Source organism: Heptranchias perlo, chromosome 16, assembly GCF_035084215.1.
Source record: "Heptranchias perlo isolate sHepPer1 chromosome 16, sHepPer1.hap1, whole genome shotgun sequence".
In the NCBI taxonomy this organism is placed as follows: domain Eukaryota; kingdom Metazoa; phylum Chordata; class Chondrichthyes; order Hexanchiformes; family Hexanchidae; genus Heptranchias; species Heptranchias perlo.
The window spans coordinates 51,055,990-51,072,233 of NC_090340.1; the positions used below are offsets into that span (position 1 = coordinate 51,055,990).

Consider the following 16,244-nt stretch of genomic DNA (forward strand, 5'->3'; position numbering starts at 1 on the left):
TGAAGCAAATGTTGACCTACAGAATTCAGAAAGCAATGAGCTATTTTGACACAAAATGCTTTGAAAGACAGTGTTATTCAGGTTATTTCGCTATCTCCTCAAAGTTATTCCTAATTACTCTAAATGTCTGTTTGCAGATGGGCGCAATTTAAGACCGAAAATTTACAAGGACTATAAGGATTATTTTGGTAAGAACTTTAAGTAGTGAAGTGAATCGAGTGCCCATTGATCACATGGTATGGAAGATTTATTTTTCCCCAAACACGAGAAATTGCACTTTATTATTATTTCAAAAAGACTTGAGCATTTTCTGGCCTGGATTTTCCTCTTCTGTAATGGCGGTAGAACTTTGGTGGGGTGGGACTTCCGCCCTCGCCTTGCTTGCACCTTTGACCCTTGGCCCATTTAGGCCAGTTAATTAATGTAAATTAGGAACAATAGGGGTCCAAGGACAGACCATGTGGGACACTACTCAGTTTCTTCTGGCAGACTAACGTTACACCTCTCAAATACACGTCCCACAAGTACCCCATTTCCTATTCTTAATAAGTTCCTGTTCAGTCTCTTTTTTACCGAATTCCTGTGGATTTAGTTTAATCAGAAGTCTTTCAAGTGGGACTTTGTAAGAAGCATTCTGAAAGTCTATATAACCTTTTACCATTGACTTTAAATGATATCAACATCTTCAAAAGAAGTCGAACAGATCTTCCCTTCTAAAATCGATAACTCCCTCCATTAGAATGGTTTCCAGTATTCTACCTATTACTGATGTGAGGAATTGAGCTCGTATTGGAGTTTATAATGGGATAGAAAGGTCAGCCTTTAATTATCAGAGGCACATGACTACCAAAGGTATACAAATTACATCTTTCCTTTGTATCCACAGCAACTTGGCTAACCTTTCATGTGCTCTTTTTCCTTTTGAAAACTATTTATAAGGTACGTAGTTCAACCAACTTGAAAAAAATGAGTAGATGAATTCTAGACCACACCTTTACAAAAAAAATGGTTAATGTAGTGAGGCCTATTACTGGCACACAAGAGAGAGAAATTAAATGTACCTATCTACTAAAGTACAGTTTTTTTGTTTAAGCAGGGAGCACTGATTACATCATTGGAGAAACTGGCAGGTAGGAGTTGCTAAGACCAGCAATATGAGGGAGTTGGATTTATATCAGTCAGTATGATAAAGCTATGCTTCACTGAACTAGTAATTTCAACTGCCTATATTAATTCTCCTCCCTCACACTGTTGAGCTGACTGGCTCCTTCAAACCAGCTTGCCAATTGATTTGGAACAATTTTTTTTGAAGTGAAAAACCAAAGAAGAGTTTTAAAGTCAAATATAATTGATTTCTGTAACAACAGAGCATAAATTTAGGATTATCATAGTGTGGCACAGCTCAGGAGGAGGCAATTCAGCCCATCATGCCTGTGCTGGCTCTTTGAAAGAGCTTCCCAATTAGTCCCACTCCCCTGTTCTTTTCCCATAGCCCTGTAATTTTTTTTTCTTTCAAATATTTATCCAATTCCCTTTTGAAAGTTACTGTTGAATCTATTTCCACCACCCTTTCAGGCAGTGCATTCCAGATCGTAAAAGAAATGTTTCCTCACCTCGCCTCTGGTTCTTTTGCCCATTGCTTTAAATCTGTGTCCTCTGGTTACCACCCTTCTGCCGCTGGAAACAGTTTCTCCTTATTTACTCCATCAAAACCCTTCTTCATGATTGTGAAAACCTCTCTCAAATCTTCTCTTCACCTTCTCTATTCTAAGGAGAAAAATGCCAGCTTCTCCAGTCTCTCCACATAACTGAAGTCCCTCATCCCTGGTACCATTCTAGAAAATCTCTTCTGCACCCTCTCTAAGGCCTTGACATTCTTCCTAAAGTGTGGTGCCCAGAACTGAACACAATACCCCAGCTGAGGCCTAATCAGTGTTTTATGAAGGTTTAACAGAACTTCCTTGCTTTTGTACTCTATGCCTCTATTAATAAAGATGTGGAGATGCCGGTGATGGACTGGGGTTGACAATTGTAAACAATTTTACAACAGCAAGTTATAGTCCAACAATTTTATTTGAAATTCACAAGCTTTCGGAGGCTTCCTCCTTCCTCAACCTTGCTCCACAACATTCACCTGAGGAAGGAGGAAGCCTCCGAAAGCTTGTGAATTTCAAATAAAATCTATTAATAAAGCCATGGATCCCATATGCTTTTTTAACAGCCTTCTTAACTTGTCCTGCCACCTTCAAAGATTTGTGTACATATACCCCCAGGTCTCTCTGTTCCTGCATTCTCCTCAAAACCGCACCATTTAGTTTATATTGCTTCTCCTCATTTTTCTTACCAAAATGCATCACTTCACACTTTGCTGCGTTAAATTTAATCTCTGCCATGTGTTTGCCCATTTCATTAGTCTATGTCTTTCTGAAGTCTGTTACAGTCCCCCCCCACCATTGTTTACTACCGTTTCTGAATTTAGTGTCATCTGCAAACTTTGAAATTATACCTTTTATACCCAAGTCCAGGTCATTAATATATATCAAAAGAGCAGTGGTCCTAATGCCGACTCCTGGGCAACACCAATGTATACTTCCCTCCAGTCTGGAAAAACAACCATTCACCACTACTCTCTGCTTTCTGTCCCTTAGCCAATTTTGTATCCATGCTGCCAATGTCCCTTTAATCCCATGGGCTTTAATTTTGCTAAGAAGTCTATTATGTGATACTTTATCAAATGTCTTTTGGAAGTCCATATACGCACTACCCTCATCGACCCTCTCCGTTACTTCACCAAAGAACTCAATCAAGTTAGTGAAACATGATTTTCCTTTAACAAATCCATGCTGACTTTCATTTATCAGGCCATACTTTTCCAAGTGCTAATTAATTTTGTCCCGGATTATTGTCTGTAAAAGTTTCCCCAACATCGCATTAGGCTAACTGGCCTGTAATTGTCAGGTTTATCCCTCTCTCCTTTTTTGAACAGAGGTGTAAAATTTGCAATCCTCCAGTCCTCTGGAACTGCCTCCCTATCTAAGGACGATTGTGACATTAACCTCTGCAATTCCCACTCTTACTTTCCTCACTGACCTAGGATGCATCCCATCTGGACCGGGCGACTTTTTCTACTTTGAGTACTGCCAATCTTTTAAGTAACTCCTCTTTATCTATTTTTATCCTATCCAATATCGCTACTACCTCCTTTTTTTACTGCTACATTGGCAGCATCCTCTTCTCTAGTGAAGACTGATGCAAAGTATTAATTTCGTACCTCCGCCATACCCTCTGCCTCCACAAGAAGATCTTTTTAGTTCTAGAAGCATGAATGAGAAGTTTAGAAGATTATTTTTGATGCAAATGATTATTAGAATATGGAATGCATTTCCAAAAGTGATTATTGAAACCAAATCAATAATGGCATTTAATAGGGAATTAAGCACGTGAAGAAAAATAATAAAGGGAATCGGGAAAGAGCAGCAAAATATGATTAGAGTAAATAGCTCTGATGTGAAGCATGCATTGACTTGGGCACAATGGGCCAAATGGCTGTGTCTGTACTGAAATTTCAATCTTTGTAATTCTTACTTTTAAGAGAAGTAAAGATGATATTCTCTTGTTAAATGAACTATATCATTTTACTAAAATCTCTTACTACTATATAATTCTCAGTGTCAGCTATGATTCAGGGGTAGCACTGTCACCTCTGAGTCAGAAGGTTATGGGTTCAAGTCCGACTCCAGAGACTTGTGCACATAATCTAGGATGACACTCCAGTGCAGTACTGAGGGAGTGCTGTAATGTTGCATGTGCCGTCTTTTGGATTAGACGTTATACTGAAGCCCCATCTGCCCTTTGATGGACGTAAAAGATCCCACGTCACTATTCGAAGAAGAGCGGGGGAGTTTCTTTCTGTGTCCTGGCCAACATTTATCCCTCAGCCAACACCTTTTTAAAAAATAAACTGATTATCTGGTCATTATCTCATTGCTGTTTGTGGGAGCTAGCTGTGTGCAAATTGACTGCCTCATTTCCTACATTACAATAGTGACTACACCTCAAAAGTACTTCATTGGTGGTAAGGCGCTTTGGGACTTCCTGAGGTGGTGAAAGGCGCTATATAAATGCAAGTCTTTCTTTCACCGTTCTTTCTCTTCCTATTTAAATTGAGTCCTCCAAGCTTGGTCTCTAAGGTAGATGCGCTGTTGCTTACTTACCTTTGAGACCTTCTAGCTTCAACCTCAAGGAAGGTGGCATGATGGCATTATTCTCCATGGTACAATCCACCTTGAAGTTCCAAAATACAGTGTTCGATGCTGTTTGCCTTCCAATGCTGCTGCTACTTCCTCCTATCACAGTTGCCACCTCCACCTCCATTCTGCTAAGCTGCACTCTCCTGTACAACTGGATTCCTCCCCCCACAATCCCCAAACAATTTGATCCCATCTTGAGGCCCTCCCCCTCCTCCCTGCATCCGTAGTAAAAGCCTGATTTTAAAACTGCTGAAAGCACTTAAGATCTTGAATCTTATTTTCAGCTTCATGTGGGAACCTGGCTTTTCGTACAAGGTATGGGGAGCTCAGGGCATGAGGTCAGGTCAGGGGGAGGTGGGAGGAGACAGTCATGGCATGGCGCGGAACTTCTGAAAGGGTTTCCCAGCCTTTTAAGAAATACTCCTTTTCACACTGCTGCTATCCTCCCTCACCACAGCCACTAACTTCAAAGAGGCTGGAATACAAAGGTGAGGAAGTTATAGTTCAGCGGTGCAGAGCCTTGGTCAGATCTCATCTGCAGTACTGCGTTCAGTTTTGGGCGCCCCACCTCAGGAAGGATATATTGGCTTTGGCGTGTTACAGTGCAGAACCACCAGAATTATACCAGGGCTTAAAGGGTTAAGTTATGAGGACAGGTTAAATAAACTTGGCTTGTAGTCCCTTGAGTTCAGAAGATTGAGGGGGTGATCCAATTGATGTGTAGAAAATTATAAAAAGATTCGGTAGAGTAGATGCAGAGAAGCTATTTCCTCTAGTGGGGGAATCCAGAACAAGGGGGCACAATCTTAAAATTAGAGTTAGGCTTTTCAGGAGTGAAATTAGGAAGCACTGATTCACATAAAGAGTAGTGGAAATCTGGAACTTGCTCCCCCAAAAGGCTGTGGAATGCTGGGTCAACTGAAATTTTCAAGACTGAGATGGATAGATTTTTGTGAGGTAAAGGTATCAAGGGACATGGATCAAAGGCAGGTAAATGAAGTTGAGGTACCTGATCTAATTGAATGGCTGAACAGGCTTGAGGGGCAGAATGGCCTACCCCTGTTGCTATGTTTCTTTATACATCTCCTGGCCTCACCTTCATAAAATTTTCCTCAGATTGAGAGGTCTGGACAGGGACATTTCCTTATATGGAAAGAGGTAAAGTGAGCCAATTCACTCAACTTTCCCATGCATAATAGTGGCATGGGCTTAAACTTGGGAACAAGTTGCCTGCTTGTCTTTGGTCAGTGATTTGAGATGGGCAGGTAAAGTGGATGTGTGAATAACTGAAAAATGGGGGAGGGGAAATTTGGCTACAATGCAGAATTTGTGCACACTGATGCCTAGCAATAAAATATTACATTTAATAATACAATCAAAAATGAAATATTTTGCAGCCAGAAGTGTAATATTGTGAACTTTCTCTTAACAAGTGTTTTTCCCCTTTCAATTATGCAAATATCCACAAGGTTCTTCCTGTGCTATCTTCACTTATCTGGTCATATAACTTTATAGTACCTATTGAGTGATGAATCTTGGGCTTCCAAATCGGACCGTGTTCTTCTTCTGTCTAACATGCAGGTGTTTGTCATGGGTACTGCCTAACAAGAGTTACTGAGCCAAAAATGTTGTGGTGCTGCATCTCTTTGGATGGAAGCCTAATTCACTCGAGCTGCTTGTTACAATGGTTACGTAAATTAGAAACTGTAAAGTGTGGCTCAACTAACCACAACAACGTGCTGCCAGGATCTGCCTGATCCCATATAGAAGTTTCACTGAGGACTAGGTCCTGGTTCCTGTCGGTGGCCCCTCGTAGGAACACAAACAGTTCATGCCTCCTGCACAAACATAACTATTGGTCTGTATTAACCCCACCCTCTCCTTTCAATAGTCTGCACTAACAATGCCCTGTCCTTTCGTTGCTCGTCACCAAACCTGCCCACTTGATTAGTGAGCCATACCAAAGCCAGACTCGGTGTTTTATTGGTCTAACTTAAAACATACTGTTTTATTGGTTGAGACTAAACCCATGGTCCATTGTTTTACTGGTCTATCAAGGAATCTAGTTGGTACCACTATCTCATTGAGCAAAAACAGGACAGTGACTGCACTGATTTTCAATGTCAAATGTGGAGAAGTGACACTGGGTTTAGTATGTGGATTGTTGTCATATACATGTCTCCTGGCTCACATGTTTTCTGGCCTACCTTTTTTCTCCTACAATGCACCATACAATCAGTGAGTTGGTGTAGCACCATACTTTCCAATTCATTTAGTGAGATCAGTGTTGTACATTTTGAGTGATAGTGATTTAAAAATTTTTAAACAAGCACTATGCTATAATAAATTATAAACAAAACGTTCAATTCTCCTCACTAAAGGTCTTTTTCCAAAAGGAATTTTTTCACTCTTTTGCTAACTTGTAAAGATTTAGCATTTATGAAACTTCATTTAAATGACCAACTACACTCTGAATGAATATAATTATTGGTGGTCCATGTTATCTTTCTTCAACCTCTAGGCTGCAATAAGAATGATACTTATTATACAAATCATTTTCACAGTAGTGAACAACTTAATTTAGACAAATATATGATTTAAAATCAGTTAATTTGTAACGTGTCTATTTGAATTTTGCAGGAACTAGTTCTAATAATGCAGTTGGCTACAAAAAGCACCACCATAAACATCTGGGCTAAAGTTGCCAATGTGAAGGTACAGCAAGATCTGTTCACAAGAACACAATGTGAATAACCGCATACTTTCCATAATTCCACAACATTATCAAATGTTGTGTACGTACTGGTAACCTGGGTCATTACTCACAATGAGTCACATAAACCTTATCGTTAACTGCTTATCATCAAATAAAGGCCCAGAATTTGCTGGCAAAATAATGACAAGTTAAAGGTGCACGCCTGTATTTGTGTGTAAAAAATCCAGCGATTTGTGGTGAGGTAGAGATATGCCATGAGTTGTAAATCGCCACAAATTGTTGGACGATTTGCGCCAATCCACCGTTAGTTTTGCAAAAAGTGGAGCTCGTTGTCAAGCTCTCTGTGTGTTTCAAGAAATTGTTGCATTTGCGATGTAAACACATATTAAACTCGCTGCAGAAAGTTAGGACTGCTATTTAATAGCGTAAGGACCCTGTTAACGGGGGAATTTATGTTTCCAATGACCTATCACTTTGAAGCCAGTTAGCAATTAAATGATAAACTGATTTGTTTAACTGATTAATCTGATTTGTTAAATTGATTTGTTGTGCACGCTGGGAGTAAAATCGATGCTAAATTCATTTGTTTGTCAGGATTTAGAGTTAGTCCCTCCCCCTGAAAGTATGTGGGTCCACAATTTGTTAGTAACCAACAATCACCATTCTAATTCCACAAGTAACACATGCTTTGAATTACTGTAAAATCTATAGTTTTTGTGTGTGGGCAGCAGCTGACTTCAGTTCCTGAATTGCTTGAATTAAAAAAACAATCTGAACTCTGGGCAGGAGGCTGTCTTATTCATATGTTTATATGTGTCATGTTCCATAGGCAAAAAAACTTAGAACTACACTTTTTCTTGTGCGTAATAGTGATAAACCTCATTTAAATAATCAGATGCCCAAGGTGCCACTTCAGAGCTTTACTAACAATTCAAATCCTTAAATGTCATTGGTTAAGGAGATGGACTATTGGTCCCATCGTTCACTAAAGTCCCAGATGCTCCATTGACCTTGCCTTGCCGTTATCAGCTCGCACTTACAGCAATTTCTGGCACAAAATTAATTGGAGCTGAAGGGTAAGGTAAAAAATCCAACTCACTGCACTCACCATGAGATGCTCCTCTCCAGCAAATTCTGGGCCAAAGAATTTACCTATATTGAAAACAATTACTTTGGTAAAATTAAATGACAAAGATATTTCAACTGACAATTCATAAGCTAATAAAATGTTCTGCATTGTGGATGTATTTTGTTATAATCATCAGCACTGCCATATGTAATGCAAATCAAGAGACAACTGGTGCTTGGATAGTAGTTATAAGAAGTAGCTATGACAAAAATGTGTTATTTTTATTCTTAATAGTGAAATACATAATACAGTAAGTCTCACAATGAATACTTAGATTTTATATTGTGGTGTATTTGTATACATGTGTTAATAGATAATTCTGCACTACCAATAAAAACAGAGAATACTGGAAATGCATAGAAGGTATTTCTGAAAAGAAATACAGATAATGTTTTGCATGTAATATTGTATTATTAGTTCTAATGTGAGGTTACACCCAGTAAGTTAACTTTTTCAAATACTGATTGACCTGCTGTACATTCCCAGTATTTCTTTTTATTTAAGGTCTATAATAATTGCAGTTAGCTATTTGCCTCCTTTTTTATTTTCTTTATTACAACTTGCATTGCGTGCAATGCAACAATATTTTCAACATTGTTTCAAAGCACCGCACATTAGAATTTTAAAAAATTATTTGAATGTGTGAAATGTTTCATACACAGTATTTAAATAAAGTATAAAAATGGCTGTCGCATACTTAACATCCGTTAACAAAAAAAAATCTGTGCTGGACCTCAATTATACAATTACACCTCATGTGAGTACTGAAATATGTTCTTGACTGAAGAACAGTTGATCTAGGTTGGGAATATCTATTGCTTCCATAATAGATTGTAATTTCATATGGAGTTCCACCATATGTATATGGAAGGGAAAGAGGGTTAGAGACTTATAAGCAGTGTAATATTTGGTATAAATGTGAACTACTAAATTCTTAAGTAGAAATGTTAGCATGTTTTAAAAGCATGTTATTCAATAGCAAAAATAAATGTGCTGTCGCATAGCACGTTGTAACTAAGGAAGGTGACGCAACTGAACAAATCGCTCTTTAGCCTCATCCTTCGGTCATTCTGCTTGTCCTCGGTTACAGTGGGACTCTTGTAAAGTAACTGTTATTAATTCACGTATTTAAATATAGCACGAAAGGAGAAGATTTCCATTTATATAGTGCTTTATCACCTCTCTCAGAAACATCTCTGAACACTTCACAGCCAATGAATTAGTTTGAAGTAGAGTGACTGTTATATAGCACACAACTTATAGGCTATCAACCCGACTAACACAGTAAGGCTCTGCTTAATACCAGTACCATTGTTCATGAATGTTCTCATGTTAAATTACTAAAAGTGAATGCAGAACACAGAGGCAAGTCATCAAGAATTTCAGACTGTATGGGTCACTATTATTGAACTGTGAGTTCATAAATATTGCCAACATTGGGGTATATTTTCCTCTGTTTGTTAATGTCCCCTTTAGATTCATGCCAATGTTTTCAGTAACATTAGCAAATGGAGGAAAATATACCTCTTTTGGTCTCTGAATCAAGGAAAAGAAGTATAGATATGCATTTACAGTGACAGGGCCCATTTGTTTTGAATTTTTTACTTGCTCATTGGTAATTATTTTCAAAATGCTGTTAGCTGATGTGTGCAGCATTTAAACCTTGAATGCGGTATCGGGCAAGTGGACTGTAAAATCTTACAACTTGAGATTAACATTTGCATTGGAAAACATCATTATACATATAGCTAACTGTGTTGTAAATACAAACAAACAGAAATGATACTGCAAGTCTGGAATGTTTATCATAAATCTGAAATGTATATTAATTCTTGCATCTAGCACACACTTTTTCTTTGTGTCAGGCTTACTTCCTGTGAGTCATGATTTGTGTTTTGCTTTTTTGCCACTTTATGTATGTTATGCTTATCAGTCATGCCCTGGGTATCAAGTTTCTTTGTCACTTAAAAACTTCTTAATTGTGAATGTTTTTTTAAAAAATCAGCCTGCTACTTGTACTTAGCTGTGATTGTTTGTTTCTTTTCCCCCCATGTGAAACAATCCCAACTTTATCCTGCAGGCTCTGCCTCCCAGGTTCGTTTTTTTTGGGAGTTAGAAAGAGGTCTTAGCAACAAAATCAATAACTTCTAACACTACAAAATCCGAACATACATACGTACAAACATGAAAAAGACAGGAAAAGACCAGCTGGACGATGGAGCCTGTCCTCTTGTGCCCCAGCATAGCGTAACGTACAAACACCAATACCCTACCCGCCCGCAGTGACGCAATGTCTTGGGAAAGGCAAAAAAAACAGAAGGCCTTAGGCCAATTTAAGAAAAAAAACCTCTGGGAAATTCCTCTCTGATCCTAAAGATAATCAAGCAAGCCCTCGGAGATCACAGTGACTGCTGACACTAACCCCCAGTGATCCACTTACCTTCTATATGTAGAGATGTTTACCACTCGTAGGAACTTTCCAACCTCCCTTTTGAATTCTTGCAGTGAATTTGCACTTACTGACCATGCAGGCAACTTATTCCAGAGATCTACAACTCTCTGCGAAAAGGAGTGCCTCCTAGCATCTAATCTAGTTCTACGCTTTTGCAACTTATACTTATGTCCCCATGACATCCCTAACTTAAATAGCTCAAATATCCTATCTGCGGGGACAGAATCTAATCCCTTTATTACCTTAAAGACTATAATCGTATCTCCTCAAAGTCTATGCTATTCCAAAGTAAAAAGCCCCAGCTCTCTGTCTGTCATGATTTAGGTCCTTATATTAGTAATCAATCGAAAATTTTTGAAACAATTTTATGTGGTTATTCTGTTTTTTTTAATCTAAATTTGATTTATTTCCTAATGGTTTTTATCCCAACAACATTGGGAAAAAAAACATTCACACTGCTCGGGTGGTTTCACAACAGACCTGACCCAGAATTAATCAAATGAAATATTTTGGTTAATTCTTTTCTTAAAGAATTTCCTGTATAAATAATTCTGACCCTTGTTTTTTTTTAAAAATATATCATGAAATAATTTTGTCTGACCCAACCACACCTGACCTGCAAATAATTAACTCAGTGTAATATCTTGTTAACTCTTTCGCTGAAATTCACTCTTTTAGGGAACATATATGTATATCTCTATTAAAAACACTATCCCCATTCCAACTAATCGCTCTCCAAATACTAACTACTTCCAATTCTACTTCCCTCACCCACCAATAAATATTCAAACAATCCCACTTTGGCCATCGCAATCCCACTTTGGCCATCGCAATCCCACATTACTACATTGCCTCCAAATACTCACCACCCAATTAGTCCTTCGCACCCTCAACCACTCACCATCCCTCCCTCCTCGCTTATACCCCTGCTACCAAATTCTCAGTACTTCCTTCCCAATATACCCTGCAATTCATTTCTTCCCCAATCCACTTAACTACTCCCACACCTTTTCCCAAATCCTTACAAATCCAATAAACCCCTCAACAAACTATAATCCACTTCCTCATAAAACAGCATATCCTTTACAATTACATGAGATCAGTTATAAATGATATATTAACACTTTATTATGTAACAGTTTATGTAATTTTACACCAATTTATTTTCATTTTATTTCTCTGTGAGCAATGCCACAGGAATTCCACCAGTAATGTATTAAAAGTCTTTCATGCTGCACACTTCCTACAAGTTTCACACTTACTTTCTGTAACACTTTATCTGTCATGATTTTTCAATCACGTTATTTTTCTATTGATTTGGACTTACCTCTGGTCAAATCCTCCAAGCTTGCTTCCAAGGTAGGTGATGATGTTAGTTGCTCAGCCTTGGGAACAACTTGAAACTTCCACAGCCTTTAGCCTTTAAATTTTAACACTGTTTTTGACTAGGCCCCACCATAATCACCAGATGTGGGCTAAGGGCACAGGGAAATGTGGACCAGGTTTGAGATACAGACAGAATGAAGGCTGACAGTTTCCATCCTCCACTCCTGTCCCTTAAAATACCACATAACCCAAGTTTTCCCTCCCCACTGGTCTCATCTAGCCACCTGCCCCTACTTCCCCTCTGATATCCTGATCCTAACATCACCATTATTTTTCTGCAGCACTCACCAGTGCTAGTTGCACACTGCCTGGTGGACAGATGGTAATAATGAATGATATAAGACAATAATGACAGGAATGAGAGTGGAAATCGGGGGCAGGTATTGACTCTCCACACTGCTGTCAGAGCTTAGGATCTCCTCCTAAGGTGCTGCCACAGTCCAGGCAAAGCTCTACAGTGCTATCAGACTCCAGAAACCCAATCCTACTGTTCCTAACCCTCAGGAATCCTGAAGTGAGCTGGATCCCCAGTTCCACCATAGGTCCTCTTCAGTGCTGACAATTCTCCTGCAGCATTCCGAACCCCTGGAGCCTCTCCTCAGTACTATCAAACCAGAGAACTTTCACCTAGTACAGTAACACCCAGGACCGCTCCCTTATTGCTCCCAAACCCCACAATAGCTCTTCCTGCTAAAGCCCAGAAACCCACCAGTACCTAAAAACCACAAGACTGCCCTCCTCCCCACAATAGTGGTAAACACTAGGTACCTATCTTTAATCTGGTACATTTTACCCACCATCTGATGTATCCTGTACTTTAAAAGCATTTGATAAAAATTGAGAACATGACTAAATGAACCATTTCCTCTTACTCACCGTGAGCAATGCCACAGAAAATTTGCTACTACAGTATATTCCTGCATTTATCATAAATCTGACATAAATATACCATTTCATTTTATATGCATACAGTGTGTGTCACCCATCCTATTCTTACATTCCACCTTAATCATTAAAAAAAATACATTGAAAAATTTTTAAAAATTAATAACACTTGCAGTATAAAACATTACAAATTGAAATGTTTGATATTTTTACTTCCATTATAAGACAGTTCACCTATGACATTGTCACTCATGACCCATTTGTGTACTTATCTTCATGTTTTACTGTTTATCATTCATTTTACTAATTTAAATGATGATCCACTTCCAGTTTATTCTAATCAAATCTGTATAGTTTACTTAGTACTTGCCTGAGAGAGTCAATATTTCAGACTCTACAAGGTGCTAAATATACAGTGTTATGGTTCTAAAAATTTTTGTAATGTACAAATACTTTTATTGTTTCACTTTGTACCAATGGTAACAGAGTTATAACTCTGAATTAAACAATGTCTGAAACCTTACAAGTTGACTGGCCTTAATTTAGTTTCTGCCTATTCAAAAATGTGACAGGGCAGGTTTTTGTCAAAAATGTACCTTCTGATTGATGCCACAGAACTTTAGGATCACAGAATTTATATACACACAGGCCATTTGGCTCATTGTGTCTGTGGTAGAGTTTCTACACTGGAACTGTGGGGGAGAAATTGAACTTCGTTGCACCCGCTTTTTGGGCGTTAAATTCCCAGTGGGGGGACAAATATTGGGTAGCGACTTCCTGCGCCCGATCTTCCCCAGAAATGCACTGGCTGCCAAATTGGAAGCTGCCACCTTCTAGGTATGCAGTGCACCTGCCTGCAAATCGGGGTCCCAACGTTGGTTGTAGGACCCCGGTCGAAATTGGTCAGAGCTTGCACACACTTGTTCCAGGTCTTCAAAATATTTAATCATTTTCAAATCCTCTATTCGATCTGCTCTTAATCTCCTCTATTCCAGTGAGAGAGTTTTTTTCCATCCTTTCTTCATAATTATGGATTCTCATTCCCAGTATTCTAACACAAGTTCTATTAAAATACTTCAGCAAATCTAAAGATAGAACTTTTTGTTCAAAGTAAGTCAGCCATTGTATATTGAAAAAGTTGTGATTAAAAATATATACTTTAACTTTTCAAAAATGTGAATTTTCTATCTCTATGAAAGCCTGTTTTTTGGGTCATGATGCACCCCAGATCTCACCAGTGGTGATGTGTCCAGGAATAGCATCATTGAAAGCAATATGGGTGCAACTTCAGACTGACCGGACAGGCAATCCAAAGCTGGTCGACCCTATACAGCTAAGTTGTGTGAAGTTTAACCAAATATGTACAGTAAGTGGGAATGTGCAAACTGAAATTTAATTTTTGGCTCAGTGTAGCAAATTTTACTTTTGGTTCTTTAAGATTTCACTGCCAATTCTTGGAAAGCAGCACTATGCTGTTCTCCATCAGCTATTGGGCAAAAGCGAAGCAGGAAAATCTGCAACAACAAACGAGAGCCATGAATAGTGGCTATCTACCACCACCAGAATGGAGCAAACTGGCAAGTTTACAGGCACTTTTATATTTAAAAATTGCAACCAAGGGTAAACCTGGGTCTCTGTCAGTTGCTGTTAGTAGTATAAATGTACAGCTGATGGTGAGAGGATCATGTGTTTATTGTTGGTTAGACATGATGGGAGGTCAACTTTTTCTCCCTAAACAAAGTGGCAGGATCATTTATCAAAGTATCTTGAAAACTATCAAATTTTGTTAATTTCATACTGTGGCCAAAATGGTATAAAGTTTGGTACATTCATGCAGGGTATAGATGAAACCAATATTATACTTTATTTAAATTATGTTTTATTTTAATATGCTTTGTTAATTAATTGTGGATGTCCTCGACCCTTTGATACTTTTAACGAGCGCAGATATTGGTTAGACCAGACACTCAAATGTCCATCATATAATATCTGCCCTATCTGGTAAGGACAACCCGTAAGGACAAATGAGGTGTCCTTTACCCAAGTCTAAAGCAGGCATAGGTTATTTGCATTTGCAAATAAGGGGCCTAACGCCTGTTTGAGGTCCCCTCTCCAAGACTGGTTTGCCCTGAGGCAGCCAGTGCCATCACATGCTGCACTCTGGAAAACTAGCCCTAGGGATTGCCTGCAACAAAGATGGTAAGTAACTTACCTGAATATGGAGTCGGGAGGAGCAGGATTGCTCCTCTTGACCCAACGTTAAAGGAGCCGATCGCCTCTTCCGGCCACCACCCCCCACCGATTATGTCGCTTCCGACACCCGATTCTCCCCCCCCACCCAACCTCCCGAGCGCTACCAAATTTCTGGGCCTATACATTTTTAAGTGAACTCCGGTTTAATTCACCCATGCTTAATCCCAAAGTTTTGAGTGATTGGTTCTAACATTTTCTGCACATATCAGTAAATTATAGAGATGGAAAAAAAATCTGAAACCATTTGAAAGACAGAGCATTTAGCTCTACAGTTGTTGGCTAAACACATTCAAATGCATGCTAACATTCTTGCATACAAATTCTATGACGCAAAGGGACATCTGAACCCTGAAGGCAGCAATTCCTGGAGCAGCACCTTGCCACGGAGATGAGGAACCAGAGGCCCGGATTGGGCTGAAGAAAAAAGTCAGTGTCATTTTTAAAAATCTGCTACCTGCAATGGCAGTATTCCCAGCAGTGGTAATCGATTGGTTACTGTTGTACTGCTCACTCTGTGGACTTTTACTAGGCTTAAAACAGGACATAGATTTGCTTTTAGCAGATGCAGTTCCCACAGGGCCTATCGGGGCACTTCTGGCAGAATTGCAGGAGAAGCCTCAGAATACCCCATACATGCCCTCAAAATGCTGTTGGGATATGGGATGGTGCATAGAAGTATCTGCTCCACCTCCCTCCCCCTAATTTTAATCTCAATACTTACATTTTGCACCATTTTGTATTTTAGTGCAGTGTAACCTCATTTTCTATACTGCAATTTTAGAGTATGTAAAACTCAGCAATTTCATAGTGTAACTCAACAAATTAATATAAACTGGATTATTTTGCCTTTGCTTGATTTCCCTGCCAATTCCCTCCCCCCACCCCCCACCTTCACGTGAATACATCAACTACTTGCGCCATTCAACCTCCAGTACCTCAACCAATTGGTCATGTATGAGACTTGACAGTGAGCGTCCGCAAGTTATGTGAACAAAAGGATATTACACCTGAGCCAAATCCTGCCCTCTCCCGATATCCACACACACTTTCAGCAGAGGTCACTGAATAGCAATTAGCAGAGGGAATCATGGTGGTGGGTTTTTCCTTTCCTAACACGGGTGCTATGACCAAATTTTAGCCCCCTTATAATGCCTCCACTTAGATGAACTCAGC

The 16,244-nt window shown here is 39.1% G+C and overlaps 1 protein-coding gene and 1 long non-coding RNA gene across 4 annotated transcripts in view; one reads left to right on the forward strand and one right to left on the reverse strand.

The window, feature by feature from the left end:
- The window catches only part of wfdc1 (WAP four-disulfide core domain 1), a 40,554-nt gene extending 31,887 nt beyond the window's left edge, over positions 1–8,667 (forward strand). The window contains exons 5-6 of the mRNA XM_067998113.1: positions 138–188; positions 6,891–8,667. Coding sequence (XP_067854214.1) covers positions 138–188; positions 6,891–6,949 — 110 coding nt within the window. The 3' untranslated portion in view covers positions 6,950–8,667. The remainder of the gene's footprint in view (positions 1–137; positions 189–6,890) is intronic.
- Positions 1–16,244, reverse strand: part of LOC137333779 (uncharacterized) — a 35,222-nt gene that overhangs the window by 9,917 nt on the left and 9,061 nt on the right. Inside the window, exon 3 of one of the 3 annotated variants that reach the window (XR_010965984.1) lies at positions 8,075–8,118. The exons of the other annotated variants lie outside the window; for them this stretch is intronic. This is a non-coding gene — a long non-coding RNA (uncharacterized lncRNA). The remainder of the gene's footprint in view (positions 1–8,074; positions 8,119–16,244) is intronic. 3 annotated transcript variants of the gene reach the window in all.